The 16,776-nt window shown below is 37.9% G+C and overlaps 1 protein-coding gene across 2 annotated transcripts in view; it reads right to left on the bottom strand.

The window, feature by feature from the left end:
• Mct1 (Monocarboxylate transporter 1) overlaps positions 1-16,776 on the bottom strand; it is a 215,271-nt gene that overhangs the window by 13,472 nt on the left and 185,023 nt on the right. For both annotated transcript variants that reach the window (XM_074184198.1, XM_074184197.1), the window contains 5 exons: positions 14,035-14,154; positions 13,449-13,940; positions 9,444-9,726; positions 5,649-6,067; positions 166-366 (listed from right to left, as the gene is read on the bottom strand). In XM_074184198.1, coding sequence (XP_074040299.1) covers positions 166-366; positions 5,649-6,067; positions 9,444-9,726; positions 13,449-13,940; positions 14,035-14,154 — 1,515 coding nt within the window. The remainder of the gene's footprint in view (positions 1-165; positions 367-5,648; positions 6,068-9,443; positions 9,727-13,448; positions 13,941-14,034; positions 14,155-16,776) is intronic.

The following is a 16,776-nucleotide window of genomic DNA, read 5'->3' as shown; positions in this document are numbered from 1 at the left end:
AATTAGTAAAAAACATGAATGAATGAACTGAATGAAAGGTCCAAATTTTTTTTTCCAAGGATAAATAATATTGAACTATAAGAGAAATTTTGAACTGAGCTATTTATGAGAACTTCTGATGATTGCCTATTTTAACTATTAACCTATTATCTTCTAGGAACTTACCTGCTATCGGAGGTCCCACCAGCGAGGCGATACCCTGGAAGAGGAGGAGAAGACCAAAAGCGTTGGTCAGCCTCTCGAGCCCGAGCAGATCGACGAGGATGACGGAAGTGAGACCGACGTATGCGCCGGCCGTGAAGCCAAATACGGCACTGTACACCGCTAGCGAATAGAAACTTTCGAGGAAGGCACTAAAAAAAGTAGCTGAAAACAAAGAGAAGATAAATAATAAAAATGTCGAACGACAGAAATGTGAAAAAATAGTTGAATGGATTTCACCACAGGGGTTAAAAGTATTCTTTTTTCTATTCAAGTGACACTTTATTGTGGCGTGATCATACTAAATATGAGTATGAACAGCCGGATGGAGCTATTGTATTGTAACGAATCTGAAGCCACCCCTGACCGATACGCCAGCTACTCAGCGTACAAACACATGACATCACCGCGAAAGAATGCATTCGGGAATCGCCGGTAAAATTCTAGGACCGAACCGACTACAGATTTCTAGAAAGGATCGTTATCGATATAAGCACTTTTTCCCGACCTAAGAGGGCAGTTCAAAAAGTGAGTCGAGCGTCTAAACAAGGAATTCAAATAAAGGAAATAAATAAAGCGTTAGTTGCTAAGTTAGTTTGTGATTAGTGAAATAATGTAAAGACACGCCCGAAGCCTGCCTTTACTTTAAAGTAAAGTAAAGAAACCATTTTATGTCGAAACACGTGATTAGTGAAAATCTAACAAAGTGTTTTTTGAATACGTTTGTTTTGTATGATCCTAGATATTTTTGTGAAATGTAGTACGCATCTTTTAAGGCCGCCATACTCTGCAATGTTGCCCGACAATTTTAACCGTGGCGAGTAAAATTGTGCATGCAAAATTGTAGGGACGAAGCGTTCATACATTGTCAGGTCACAAAGCCAGTTCGCAGGTAGTTTGGACAGCGACACGATGAAACGAGCACATAAACTGGCAGTGGCAGCGGCATTAATGGTAAAAAGGCAAAATAGAAAAAAACGTCTCAGGTGGTCAAAAGATTGGCTGCTAAAAAGACAGCAATTTTCACATGTTAATTTGTTAACTGAATTGAAGTTACAAAAAGACGTACTTTAGTTATTTTATTTTCAACATATCGTTTAATTATTTCAGCAGTTTTCATTTTCAGCACTTCATAATTTCACAGTAATTTAATTTTATCTGTTCTAGCATAGAATTATGCCTTTCCGTTTTAGACAATGGAAGTCCTAAATATTTCTTCTTATACAGAAACATTGTCAAGCACCTTCAAACAATCTTAGTTTCAACGTTACCACATTGTTTACCTTCGCTCTTTGTCTATAAAAACAATTTTGTTATTATACTTCTTTGAAATCACCTTATTTTCAGTTTAACCATTTCAAATGTGCAACAATTTCACCGAGTTCGGGTTGAAAATCAGGAGAAGTTAACACAGTTAACTTCTCCTGAGTGTAATTTTATAACATAAATATTAACATATATTTCCTTTTTATCTCCAACATGTTCACACTGTGAAAACCCAAATAACTGTTCAATTTGTTGCTATTATTACAATTAACAAATAAATATTTGGTGTCTTTCCAAAAAATTTACAATTCCTTACATAAACATAGAAAATATCCCATATATTTTTATTATCACCTGTTGTAAATGTTCCTGTTCTGGTAGTTCCTGATGACTTTCAATATTGGATTGGCTCTGACGCGGAACTTCTTGATCCTCTAAAAACTGAAAATATGTAAAATACCACAAATGTGGTTCATATACTGCGTCATTTTCTACGCCGGATTTTTTGATATCTATTACTTTCTTCCTTTCTTTTCTTACTGATCCTCTCATGGAATCTATTTTCTTTTCGACAGTCTCCTTCGTCGCATCAGGGTCTACCTGCTGTACTTTCGTCACTAATTCCTGGTACGCTTTGTTTTTCATTATTTTGTTTGCAGTTTACATTCCACAAACAAGGGTGACTTCTATATAACTCAATAAACTCTATTACTAAATCTTTGATCCAAGTTCTTGTATCCATGTTTGAATTATTTTTGCAAGAAACATACCCTTTTTTAACGAGTTTTCGCTGTCGATGAATGACGGTTAAGATTACTATGCCCACACACACGTCGACTTGAACGAACTTGTTGGCACGTACGTGTAAAATTATGGTGGCGACCGTAATTCAAATTGCCGAGTAAGATTGTCAGTACTACGCCACACACTGCAATTTTGCACGCACAATTTTACTGGTCACGGTTAAAATTGTCGGGCAACATTGCAGTGTATGGCGGCCTTTAGGTATATAAAGACAATTTTTATTCTTGCCAGTGGCGTCCGAGGCCGATTCAAACTAAATAATTTTGAATAGAAAAGAGATACGCCAATGCTTTTTCTATTTTTTGGAAATCCTCATCTTTTCTGACATACATTTTTTCATTTCTTCTGTTCACTTCCTTAATAAAATCGAATTTGATAATAAAGTAAGAATAATTGAATCGAATTCTATTTTATATTCGAAAAAGAAAAATCATGAAACCAGTGATGATTTGAAAATAATTTTTACTGTGAGAGAAAGCAGTGGCGCATCAAAATTATGCCTCAAAGCAGGAAACGCATTTCGATATATAAAAGATTTGTACCATATTTCACAAAATGTATTTATATAAAATGTATCATAACAAATTATTAGAAACATACAATTTTCAAAAATAAGCTTTTAATAATACGTTCAAAAAATACACTTTAAATTTAATAAAACCCACCAATTTACTCGTATTATATTACACAATTGATATATTAACGCTTGTCGTGAGATTTACTCATTTTTTGTAAATATATATTTTTTGTCTCAGAACAACTGATATCAAAATCAAGTTATACAGGGCGTTCCAACGAAAACTTGACCCCCCTTCAAGTCAGAAACGGACATGTAATCGAAACTTTTAAAGGATACGTCAATTTTCATTTCTTGGGGGACTAGTTCTGTTATGAAAATCATACCCGAAACCTTCACCCCCTGCGGTCAGCTACTACCCCCCTACCTTTTTCAATGTCATAAGGGGTCGAGTGATACATCATCATCTATTACTTATGTAATTTTTTTCGAAATTGGTTCATTCGTTATTGAGAAATTGAATGTTGAACGTTTTATTTAAGAAAAATCAGAAAATTTGCTGTTGTTCATTTTATTGAGGAAATCAACAACAAATAATATCAGTGGAAACAAAATCAACGGATGAATTGTTCAAAATGACCTCCAGCTAGTTCCATACAATAATACAGTCTACTCCGTACATTATTCAAGATGTCCGGAGTCAGCAATCGGCATTCCCGAACAATTCTGTCGCAGGTCTTCTAGATTTGTAGGCTCAGTACGGTACACTTTCGATTTCAGGTGTCCCCACAGAAAGAAGTCCATCGGTGTGAGATCAGGTGATCTAGCTGACCACTCCACTGGACTCCTCTGCAGATCCAACGCATTGGAAAACGGTCGTCTAAAAACTGTCTCACCCGAACATCAAAATGTGGGGGTGCACCATCCTGCTGGAATGTTATTTCATTTTCTACTAAATTGTCATCATTTTCTAAAATGTGTGTAATCATAGGATCTACACAGTCTTGTAATAGATTTAAGTATGTGTCTCCATTGAGATTACCTTGAATGAAGAATGGTCCAACAATATGATTACCAAGAATGCTGGCCCAGACATTCAATTTTTGTGGAGTTTGTGAATGTGTTTCCATCAACAAATGAGTAACGACAATTATGTCTATTCACTTCACCATTCAACATGAAAGAACTTTCGTCTGAAAGACATGTACCTATTATATAATAGATTTGGGTTATAGATCAATTCCTCGCTGAATACCTCACAAAACTGAAGTCGACGATCAGGATCATCTTCGTTCAATTCCTGAACTAGTCTCATTTTGAAAAGATGGAATTTGTAGGCTTTCAAAATCCGAAAAACACTAGTAGCTGATACACCAGACGCTCTAGCTACTTGTCTGATAGATTGTCGATTATCCATTTGTACATGTCCTGAAACTGCAACTTCAACTCCGTCATTTCTGACAGGACGGGATACTTTATGTTTTCTGTTGTGAACAGAACCTGAAGTTCCAAACTTATCCATTAACTGTTTAACGTATTGATGGCTCACGTTATGGTCTGGATGATTTGTATTATAAATTCTTGCAGCAGCTTTAGCACATTCATTATTTCGATAAAAGGTTGCAATAATTTCTATTCTTTCTTCAGTGGAATAAACCATGTTGGAACACAGTGAACCAGAATGACTGAATAATAATTCGTGAAGAAGTAACGCAGTGGCCAACTATCTACTTTTTGTTCTGCGATAACTAGATTCAACAAAAATTATCAGTGCAGAAAAAACTAATAGTCTCGTTTATTTCAGAACGTTTACTACTCATTAAATAAATTCTACAAATCTAGCAGACCTTTCTTTCTTTCTGACTCCGGACATCTTCAATAATGAAAGGAACGCTTTCGAAAGTAGACTGTATTATTGTATGGAATTAGATGGAGGTCATTTTGAACACTTTATTCGTTGATTGTGTTGCCATCGACATTGCTTTTGTTGATTTCCTCAATAAAATGAGTGACAGCGAATTTTCTGTTTTTTCTTAAATGAAACGTTCAGCATTTAATTTCTCAATAACGAATGAACCAATTTCGAAAATAATTACAGAACTAAAAGAGGGACAAAATATCTTTCAAATGATGAATCATTCGACCCCCTCATGTCATTGAAAAAAATAGGGGGGTAGTTGCTGACCGCAGGGGAGTGAAGTTTCGGATATGATTTTCATATCAGAATTACTCCCCCTAGAAATAAACATTGATGTGTTCTTTAAAATTTTCGATTATATGTCCGTTTCTGACTTATAGGGGGGGTCAATCAAGTTTTCGTTGGAACGCCCTATATATTGTATTCTTATTTGAATGAATAGGTATATTTCGAGAAAAGCTTTTATTTCACTAACATTGTGCTATGAAATGAATCGATGGGTTATATTTAATTAAGAGATTATTTTGTTCTTTTTAGATCATTTTATAAAAGGTTGGTTTTGAAAATATTTTTGAACTATTGATTCAATTTTCAGTTATCGCTGGACATGATCTCAGTGTTTATTTCATTTAATGCGACATTTTTGAATGGTCGATACCTATAACATTTTTTCGAATACCACCCAACTATCCCTATCTTTTGGCCAATTTGTAACATTTTAAAATCGGCATGGTGGATATCTTGTTTTCACTCATTTTGATTTTTCTCTTTGAATTCTTTCATTTCATTTCCATATCATATGGGTAGGTACATGAAAAACATAGTCCTCCAACTTTAGGAGTCCGCCATTTTCAATTAGGAGTGACGTCATGTTGTTACCTTTCAACTTGTCACAACAGAAAAAAAAAACAGATAACCTCAATAGACATTATAAACACTCACCTGCACCGCAAATGGTCAAACTCCAAATGTAGATGTACAGCCTGTTGATCCACGGCTTGTCCGAAACGTAGCCGAGAACGATTCTGCCGACGGTATTTGCACCGCCGATGACTGCGATCAGCATGCTGCCCTTTTCCTTGAGCATGCCGAGAGAGGTAGCTTTCGGCATCAGGTACACGTAGGGGATGTTGAAGCCGATGCTGGTCAGCAGGTTGCTAGTGGAAAAGAGGATAAAGATGACGTCTCCGAAGAGAGAAAAGTCGAGCATCTCGCTGACCTCCTTGGAGCACGGAATTATACCGCACAACTTGGAAGGCTCTACAGACTCTGCTTCGGAGAGGTCCCGCTGACGCTTGTGGCTGTACGTCGAGTGACGACGTTGCATCAAGGGACCCTCCTCGCCTTTCTTCAGGTTCGATCTGGAAATCAACAGAAGAAATGAAAGTTTTTTTGACAGAATGGACTTCAAATAACAATTAATGTGAAAAAACTATATGAATATTTAAAAAGAATGTGAATAGAAAATCTGTAAAGACCTTACTGTATACCTTCAGTAAGACGACCGGTTGGCTTTATACGAGTATACCACTTACCAAAATTAGTAGAAAATTATCATTTCCGCGATAAACACCATAGAATGAAAATAATATTCTGTTTAGTGAAAACAAAAATAATTTTAGACAATTCGTTTATTTGTTTAGTGATTTTGCATATCAGCTGACAATAGTGGGATACTACCAAAAGCTGAAAACCTGATCCTATTCGCAACAAGACAGACACACAGTACGTGCTCCGATACCAGAGCCTGAATTTCCTAGAAATAATCATCTACAAGGTTTCAGATCATGGTACATTTTCCTCAATCTAGAGGAAACCTCGTAGGTTTAGTCAAGAGGTGGAGAACTGGGAAGCTCTCGCTCTTGATCCGATGTCAAGAGTTTGTTGGGATGGTTTGGTCAACCTCCATCTTCTCTATAAACTCAGCACAAAAGCTGGAGAACTAGAAGCTTTTTCTCGTGATAATTCGTTACATGGAGGATAGTTGAGGTCATTTAGTTGACGTCCATCTCCTTATAGACTCAAGTTATTTGCTGAACCTGCTCCTGACTTCTCCGCCTATTCTCGTAGGTTTGTTCAAGAGTTGGAGAAATGAGAAGTTTCCTCTCTTGATTCGATGTCACTACTCAAAAGCTGGAGAACTGAGAATTCCTTTCTCCTAATCCTTTGTAACAGGGAGGAGTGTTTGAGTCGTTTAGTAGACGGTTATCCTCTCTGTACTCAGGTTCGAGGTTTTGGTTACCTCATTTACCATAATGTGTTCCACGAGTAGCTAGAAAAAATAGTACATCACGGCATTACCGCATTACCGTGACATGGCTTTCCACGACAAGAGGGCGCCCGGTATCTCAAAGGTTCGTTAGTGACACTGAATCACGGCATTACCGCATTACCGTGACATGGCTTTCCACGACAAGAAGGCGCCCGGTATCTCGAAGGTTCGTTAGTGACACTGAATCATATTCCTTGGGATAAGGCGTCATTTAGGAGGACTCCATTTCCACAGGTGATACCTACTTGGCAGGGATATTCTAACGTTCCTCCGATGCAGGGTGGATTCCTCAGTGTAATCTCAATAATATCGTGTGACGGAGCGATGACTGACTGACCTCTTCATTTACTGACCCTCTAGTGCTGCTCACCAGAGCCACCAAATGGACAGCAGGGCTTGAACTCACTATCCAGCGAACACCTTTATTTCATTGCATCTTTTTGCCGCTCATGTCACTACGTGTTAACTTGAGTATTATTTAGATATAGATGATGTCAGCTTCTGGCGGCAGCAGGTGGCCTGATTTAGACGATGTCACTAGATGGCGCTTGTGGCTATAGACAGTAAAAGTATCTGAATTTGCCAAGCCAAGCCAAGTGCAGCGCATAATGAGCTAGTGACCAGCGACTGGTGCGACGCGTTCAGACGTGTCTAAAACCGCTAGCGGTTGTTCACTGCACCTTATAGAAGAAAACACCTGTGCCGTGGTTACTGACAAGAAAAATGGGCGGCCTATCTATTAGAGTCATTTCTGTCTAACAGCACTAGAGTGGTAAAAATAAACGTTTACATACTTTGAATGAGAGGTGGGTTGGCTGTCTTTGTTCATCTTTCACTGCCTAAACCACTATGCATGCTGTTTTTGGCGAGTGCATTGGCTTGGGATGTGGGGGTTGAGCAAACCGGCCATCGGATGCCTGCTTCCACGTAGCTCTGCTGGAAACGGGAATGACAGAATAACTTGTGGTTCTTTTATTACAGAACTGAATAGCATCCCAACGATGGCTTAATCCTAAGGTGGGTATCCGTGCCGAGAGGATGAATGACACTGAGCCTATCAGCTGTGTCTACGGAAACTTCGAGATACCGCAGTAATGCGGGGCTCTGCCGTGATTGACTTTCTTTCCCTAGCTACTCGTGGGACTTTTATGGACAGAGTAAACATAAAAATTCTTTCTGACGCTGAGTCTATAGAGGAAATGGATGTTGAGCTTATGACTCCAACTGACCTCCCTGTAAATTTAGATCAGGAGCGAGAGTTTCCCAATGCTCCAACTCCTGACCCAATAACTGAACCTACAAAAAAAAGGTTTGGTGGTGCAGCCAGGAAACGACTGAGTCGTCTCCTCATGAGCGGGGTACCTTATGAAACCGACTTGCACCAAATTATTGAGCGGCGTACGCAGAATCTGCCTCAGGTGGAGGAATAAACTTCCCCCTCCCCATGAGCAGGTTAGCAAACGTTTGCACTCAAGTGATGATTCACCAAAACCAGAGGCGAAAAAACTCTGCACGGTTGAATCTAAGGAATCTTCAGGTGTAGCTGACGTGCAAAAACCCTCATATGGGAAGGTTGTCGTGGGTATCAAGGTGGGAATCTTGCACCTTGGCTATCCGACTACCTCATTAACGATGAAACAGCAGAGCATATACTTTGTGCCTGCCCCGCTGGGGACTGAATCAGGTTTTTAGAGTCCGGCAGAGCCGTACTCTTACCATCTGACCTGAAAGACCACTCACCATACAAACTAATCGGCTTCGTTAAGAAGCTGGGTTTATTTGGTCGAGTGTGAATAGGTAAGAGCCACAATAAACCCTTGCGGGTTGCGGTAGAGGGTCAAATAGACCCAGTCACTTCGGACCTAACCTAACCTTACCTAGTTTCAATGAAACAGTGCTGGCGTTTCAATGAGAATGGTGCCAACGAGTAGCATCGTCTAAATGAAACTACTTATATATTGAGACTGCTGTTTTTTTTCTTTAAAGAACTAAATCCCAACATATTCGGAAATTCATATAAGGAGACCAAATAAAAAATTTCAACGAATTGATATACAAAATGTTTTCATTGTATAAAACTAGACAAACAAATCTTAAAATTTTTTGCTCAAAAATATCATAATTCTGTCCAAAAATAGCGCATAACAACATCAGAATCCCATACAATTAGGTATGGAAAAAATCTGCGATTGAAGGACGGTAGGACGGTAACCTGGTGGGGTAGCGTGGGTGGTTTGCTAGACACAATCAAACGACCGTTGTGTGAACCGGTGGTTTGAACCGCAAGACCGGACGATCGATTTTCACATTCTATCGTCTAACCCGTGTTAGGAATCACACGTTAAAAGGTAAGACCTCGTTAGTCCTTAGCTCGCACAAGTTTCGACTTTTGAGAGTTGTCGTTCGTAGAGAGGTGAAAGCTGGTTTATGGAAAACAGATTTTAACATAAAAATGATTCACCTACTTCGACCTATAAGACGGTATGTTCATCAAGCTACCCTGGTAAAAGGCGTCCGGTCTGTCGATTGGTCCGTGTCTCCTAAGACTCTGACTGCCAAAGTGCAGGTGCTGCCGGTACTGACCCTCTGACTGCGTCAACATAGGCTGGCTTAGAGCTAGTCGGGTGACGTCGTTTGTCTTGACTTTCGTTGACGCCGGTATGTTGCCGTTGGCCTCGAATTTTGTGGTTTTGGGAATGTTAAAATGGGCGACGCTGTGCGGCCTGTGCATGTTTCCGTTGATAGTACCTGAGAAAATAATAATCATTTTAATTCAATTGTACAATTTGTTTCAGTCACTGTTAGACGCACTTCACTTTCACTCGCGAATACGTCGGAAAGAATTTACATTCAGAAAAAAACTCTATATAGAACCAGTGCCGGATTAAGCCAGCGCGGGGTCTGTAGCAATTCTGTCAAGAAGCCCTTGGTTTGCTATAGGTTCTCAAGTTAAGGGTATTAAATTTAACAAAACTGCTACAATGAAACTTTTCTGGATTCAATTTGGGCAAATTCAGAGATGACACATTCAATATCGACTTCTTTAAGCAACACCTTGCACAACATTAATAGGCATATTACCGTCACTAGCTCTCAATAATCTCGAAACATGATCGATATGATAATCGATTAAAAAAAAGGTCCTATAATATTTCTTCATTAACTCATAAAATTAATGTATATTTTATAATAAATCAAACAACCACAGATCATGACTGAGTTAAGAAAATAAACAATTCGCCTTTTTCTCGAAATAAATTAGATATTATACAAGATCATAGTTTTTTGGGTGCAAATGTTTTAAGGATGTTTTCGAGCCATGAAACTGAACAACCTTCGCCAAGAAACATAAGTCGCAAAATTTTGGTCTTCCCATAGGAAATCAATCAGCTGATCATAGCAATTTTGTATGGAAAACCAAAAATTCGTTTTAATTTTTCAACATAAGTTCATTGTAAAAAGTTGTTCAGTTTCATGGCCCGAACACGCCCTTGAAATATTTGCGCTTAAAAAAATATTATTTTATATAGTAATCGATTATAATTAAACCGAAAAGTAATGAAACGCAATTTTCAAAAGGGATCTGCTCAAGAGTATTACGAAAAATAAAAAAAAATATTTATCGGGAGTTGTAGTGTTCCCAACACTATAAACATTAAGACATTACCGTTAAAAGTTAGCAAAATTACTTATTTTTACATGAACGTGTTGATTGATAGACTTAAAACGTGTCATATCTGTTAATTAACCAATTTTTCATCTAATAAATATATTTTTATACCATATAAATGTAAATGATTAATGTCGGATAAAATTTAACGAGACGAAATCTAGTTTTAGATTTTCAGGTGGGAGTGAAGCATAGCCTAGCAAAATATTTTTACACTCCTATATCTAAATTGATATTTCTTTACGGTCAGACAGGTGTTGGACCAAGTGGCCCGTTGGGTCGCGGGGCGCGTAGCATTTGCTACTCTTGCTACGTGGCTAAGTTGCTCAGAATTAATCAATCTATCCATTCCTGGACTCATTTTCAATGAAACATGTTTTACCCCCCGAAAAGGAGGGAAAAAATTATCCCCGGTACTGGGTCAAGTTTGAAGTAGATGGTAAGTAGAATCGAAATCAAAATTCCATGCAAGTCGGTGCTGTTTGGCAAAATTATACAGTATCGCCGTATTTCACCTCCAATGATTGGACTAAATGTTTAATATTCTGTTCTGATGCAGAAATGTTACAGCTAGACTCAAGTAACTTATCTCGTTGGTGTGATATAAACTACTCCATTTAAATATAAATGAATGTTATCGAATAACATTCTCAAGGACTGCTAACCCTATTGAAGATTCATATACAAAATCAAAAAAACGATTTTGACCAATACCGTTCGGGACTTGCGAGTAACTTTTAAAATTCATACTGATCACATTGTATCCAAATAACTCAAACTATTGAGATTTGCTCAACGATCCAAACACAAATTTTCTATGAATACTCAGTCTTGGAGTGTAATTGCGTGATATGTGTTCCTCTATATCAGTCAGATAAACCTAGGATTGAGAAAGTATGAAACAAATTTTTGAGGTCATGTACACTTGAGCTCGTATATCAGAGATTCAACTATAAGTACTTAATTCGATATCCTTTTACTTTTGATTTGATTCGTCCACAAATTCTTTTAAAAATCAGGTTGAACTTATTGACCCTCTATGATTATTATTATTAATAATCAATCGATATTTGTGTATATTTGATATTCCATATTATTGTTCAATTGTCTTGAAAAAATGGCAAGTTCGCAAATGAATAAATTATTAAATAAATATTATTTGCTTCATTGTTGACATTGCGAACTTATAAAATCATTAAAAAATAAATACAAGGACATAATGAGTGATTTTTTTGCTGGTATCTTTTTGGCAACACTGTTTTTGACAAATCACGCGTGATTTGTGTGTTGTGTCATTGTCAAACTTGTTCAGTTTGGTCTATAACCATGAATCGACTTACGGATGAAAAACGCTTGCAAATTATTGAATTTTATTATCAAAATTCATGCTCGGTGAAGAAGGTGCATCGTGCACTTCTTACAATTTATGGACAGTTTCGTCGGCCTATATACTGAGGAAGGTATTCCAAAGCTTGTGACTGAATTTCAAACCCAGTTTACATTATTGGACATTAAACCACCAACTTGCATACGTACAGTGAGGACCGAAGAAAATTTTGCGGCTGTATCCGCCAGTGTTCATGATGACCGTGAAATGTCGATTCGCCACCGTTCGCAGCAATTGGGCATCTGTTACTCAACTACGTGGAAAATTTTGCGAAAGGATTTGGGTGTAAAACCTTATAAGATACAGCTGGTGCAAGAATTGAAGCCACACGACCTCCCACAATATCTGGGCGCTAGAAAGTTGGAGGAAGATCCACATTTTTATCGAAAAATTGTGTTCATCGACGAGGCTCATTTCTGGTTGAATGGATACGTTAACAAGCAAAATTCCGATTCGGTTCGAAAAAGTCAGTTTGGTGTGGATTATGGGTCGGTGGCATCATCAGGTCGTACTTCTTCAAAGACGAAAATGGCCGGAACGTTACTGTGAATGGCGAGCGCTACCGTGTGATGATTGACGACTTTTTGTTCCCCAAAATGGAAGAATTGGACATGCCGGACATGTGGTTTCAAGAAGATGGTGCCACATGCCACATGGCACGCGAAACAATGGCCCAATTAAGAGCCGCCTTCTGTGAACAGTTTATCTCACGTTTGGGGCCCGTCAATTGGCCGACTAGATTGTGTGATTTAACACCTTTGGATTATTTCTTGTAGGGTCATGTTAGGCAATGACTGGCGCTCTGGAAGCCAATATTGAGGCATTTATACGTGAAATACCGGTCGATATGTTAGAGAAAGTGTGCCAAAATTGGACCTTGCGCACTAGCCATCTAAAGCGGAGCCGCGGACAACATTTTCATGAAATCATCTTCAAACATTAAATTATATTAATCGTTCTATCGATTCTAATGAATATTTCAATTTTTTCAAATTTTTTGTGTTGTTTCGAAAATCAAATCCTATACTAAATCACCCGTTACCTAATCATATATCGAAACGAAATGTTATATGAAAGTATACAAAATAAAAGGTACATCTATCAAAACTTTGAGAAAAATGTGAATTTGAAGTTAAAAAAATATTTCTATTCAAACTTAATGAAAAAACAATATTTTAGAAGATCAGACGTTTTGAACAAATTTTCTTGGATAGCACTTAAATACTAAAAACTTCAAAATCAATTTTAGACTTTTCAGATACCATTTTTTTTCAATTTCCACTGTTCTATTCTCCATAATCGTTCTTCCAAGAGAATGCAAGTAGTTAGACTATGAGGATTTTAATCCAGTAACTGGTGGGAGAATAAATCTTACGTATAATTCTGGAAATTAATGAATGACAAATAACTCACCGTTAGTTTTCAAACTCGTCCCGAACTGGCGTAAATCGTGATCTGACACGTGAATATCGATGTTAGCTTCGGTGGCTCTCAACTCTTTATCGTCTTCTTCGCTACGTTTCGCTTCTAACGGTCTAAACAGCGAACCAAATAGTATACATTCCAAAACTATGGCGCCGATTATTAAGATGGACCCTCTCCAACCGTATTCGGCCAAGAGCTTGTTGATGATAGGAGCGAAAATGAACGTACCGAAGCCCGATCCACACACAGCTATGCCCGTGGCCAAAGATCGCTTTTTCTCAAAGTAAGTCGTCACACTCACAATGGCTGGCAGATATATCAACCCGAAACCTATGCCGGTGCCGACGCCTATAGTGAGATACAACGTAAGCACGTTCGGTGCCCAAAATGACACGACGAGACATATCGCCGACAGTATAGAACCCGCTATGGTGACGATTCGACAGCCATATCTGTTAACGAAATAACTAGACAGAGGACCTGCAACAAAAATCAAAATTAGTGAACCAACCTCGTATAGAAACGTTTAATTATCATACGCGCCTTCTATACTATAACAAATTTGATTTCTCACCTGAGCATAGCGTTACGCCTACGAGAATAGACAAAATCCATGACGTTGCTGATTTTCCTTCTTTGAAATAGTCCAAGAATTCGTCATAAAATATTCCGAAACAGTATGTGACTCCATCAGCTGAAAACAAAACAGATATTTTCAAAACTACCTCTGGTAGAAGTCCATTATATCTGAAAGTGAAGCGAGGTAGATTTGCGAAAAATAAAAACTCAAAGTCGTCTCCACAATTTAATGTCACCATCAGATGTTGTTAGAGCGGCAAAACCATCAATCAGTACATGTTTCGAACCTATATAGGTTCATCATCAGCTGATATTTAAAATTATGGAGAAGGAAATATTTTATTTTATAACGGAGAAGAAAATTGATTCATATTACCAATGAAACAAATAGTCCCCATGACATATTAATAATGAAAAAAATGTTTTTTTCTATTATAAAAAAATATACATTCCAGACTGGTCTGGATGAAGTTTGTGGAGTTCGAAGAGAAACCCTCGAAATTTCATCCGTTTTTCCTCTTCTTTTTGGATGACACATATTGTCATGAAGACACTCCTGATGTCTCCACAGGCGCAACCCAGTACCATTTTGTCATGTAGATACTCCAAGTCCACGGCCTCCTTGTTGACGGGAAAAATACAACTGTGGTACGGACGATTTGGGATGCAAAACTGCTATGAAGATGCTTCATTTTTTGGATCTATACGTCGAGTTGATACATTTCCTTCCGAGTCCACTTCAAAGCAAGCATGTTTTAGCGGCATCTATGCTTTCCCGGATAGTTTCGATGATCAAATTTGTCTGGGTTTGTGTTGATACTTGCCGCGGAGAGAGTTCTTTACTGCTGTTACCTCTTGTGAGTGGCGTTGTTTACCTCGAGGTATGTATACGTCCGGCATCCAGATGGTGCAGGATGCTTCCATCTACGAGCTGCACATCCTCTCCATGGTACCCCACATCGTCTTCTTTTGAGAGGATGATGCACATTTGTCTATCTCGAATTTCATATCTATAGCATGCGTGTACCATCACCCTTAAGGACTGAGGCATAAAGTTTAAGATCATTTATATGAAACAAATGGGTGACCTTATGCCTCCGGTATTTATGAGGGCAACGGATAATGGCAATAGTGAGATGCAGGAAAGAAGGGGACTCAACAAATCACTATGAAATTGACCCACCCTGTTTGGACTCTTGCATGGCCAGATGTTATGGTGAAACGAGTCCGCCTTAGTGAAATCAGTTATTCCAGGCTTCTCAGTATTCTGTCACGTACCGCAAGGCATCTGAGCAAATGCAAATTGAGCTCTGGTAAGATAGAGATGGGTGCTTGATAGTCTTTTTCCACCAATGAATGTTCAGCTGAAAACTTCGAACTGCACTAGGACTGGAGTGTCCAAGTTGAATGACTAAGGTGTTCATAGATGTCCTACCAAAAGCATTCCACCTGATAAGCGGTTCGTAGATACAGGGTGTTCCTTAAACACATGCCAATATTCAAGGAGGTAATTCTTAGACCCATTTTAAGGAAAAAACGTCCTATGGACGTATGTCCTAAACGCCTTAACTTTTGAGATACAGGGTGGCAAAGTTTTCAAAAATAATCAGCTTTTTAATAATAACTGAGATAATTTTGTAGACATCTTTGGCATATTTGGTACATATGTTCCATGCCTCAAGGTGCATTTTCTGATGTACACAAATTTGTATTTTTTCAAACAGTGGCATCCCCACGGGTTTCGCATTGCATATTTTTGGGAAAAAAGTGCTAGGCCAATGCTTTCTTTTCAAATTAAAATCATTTTTAAAATCCTCATTTATTTTTGAGAAAATTTGATCTCCTGGTATTTCTTTGTACGACGCATGATTTTCACTCAAAAAAATAAAAATCGACAGAAAGCAAATTAAGAAATTAGATCATATCTAAAATGAATGAGAATCTGAAAATTGCTTCATAATGCATTACCAATTCCCTAATAATATTTGAAAACATAATCTGCAAAAAATGCTAGGCCAATGCTTTCTTTTCAAAATAAAATAATTTTTAAAATCCTCATTTATTTTTGAGAAAATTTGATCTCCTGGTATTTCTTTGTACGACGCATGATTTTCACTCAAAAAAATAAAAATCGACAGAAAGCAAATTAAGAAATTAGATCAATTCTAAAATGAATGAGAATCTGAAAATTGCTTCATAATGCATTACCAATTCCCTAATAATATTTGAAAACATAATCTGCAAAAAAATAAATTTTTCACAAAAACGAGTTTTATTTTATTTTGTGACAGTAAGTCTAAACGAATAGCACAAATTTGTTAATTAGTAATAATACCAAAACTGATTATAAAAATTGTTGGAAGTGGCCACCTGCACTAGTATGCATGCTTCCGCCCTTCTACGCATGGAATTACGCACCCGTTCAAATATTCCCGGCGTATTTCGTATAGTTTCACACGAGGCAAAATTCCCTGTCTTAAATCTTCTAAAGTGTTAACGGGAGTTTTATACACAAGAGTTTTAAGGTGACCCCATAAATAACTGTTGAGATCGGGGGATCTTGCTGGCCATTGCTGAGGTCCTCCGCGACCTATCCAACGATTAGGATAAACTGTATTTAAATGGTTTCGGACAATTACACTGAAATGAGCAGGGGCGCCATCGTGCATGTACCATATTCGATTCCTTAACGCAAGTGGCACATCTTCCAATAATCCAGGTAAGTCTTCTTCGAGAA

Source organism: Leptinotarsa decemlineata, unplaced genomic scaffold (genome assembly GCF_025532065.1).
Source record: "Leptinotarsa decemlineata unplaced genomic scaffold, Ldec_3_MD MMD2_tig00026354_RagTag_RagTag, whole genome shotgun sequence".
Classification (NCBI taxonomy): Eukaryota; Metazoa; Arthropoda; class Insecta; order Coleoptera; family Chrysomelidae; genus Leptinotarsa; species Leptinotarsa decemlineata.
The sequence above is the reverse complement of the archived record's forward strand: the minus strand, read 5'-3'. Positions and strand labels throughout refer to the sequence as shown.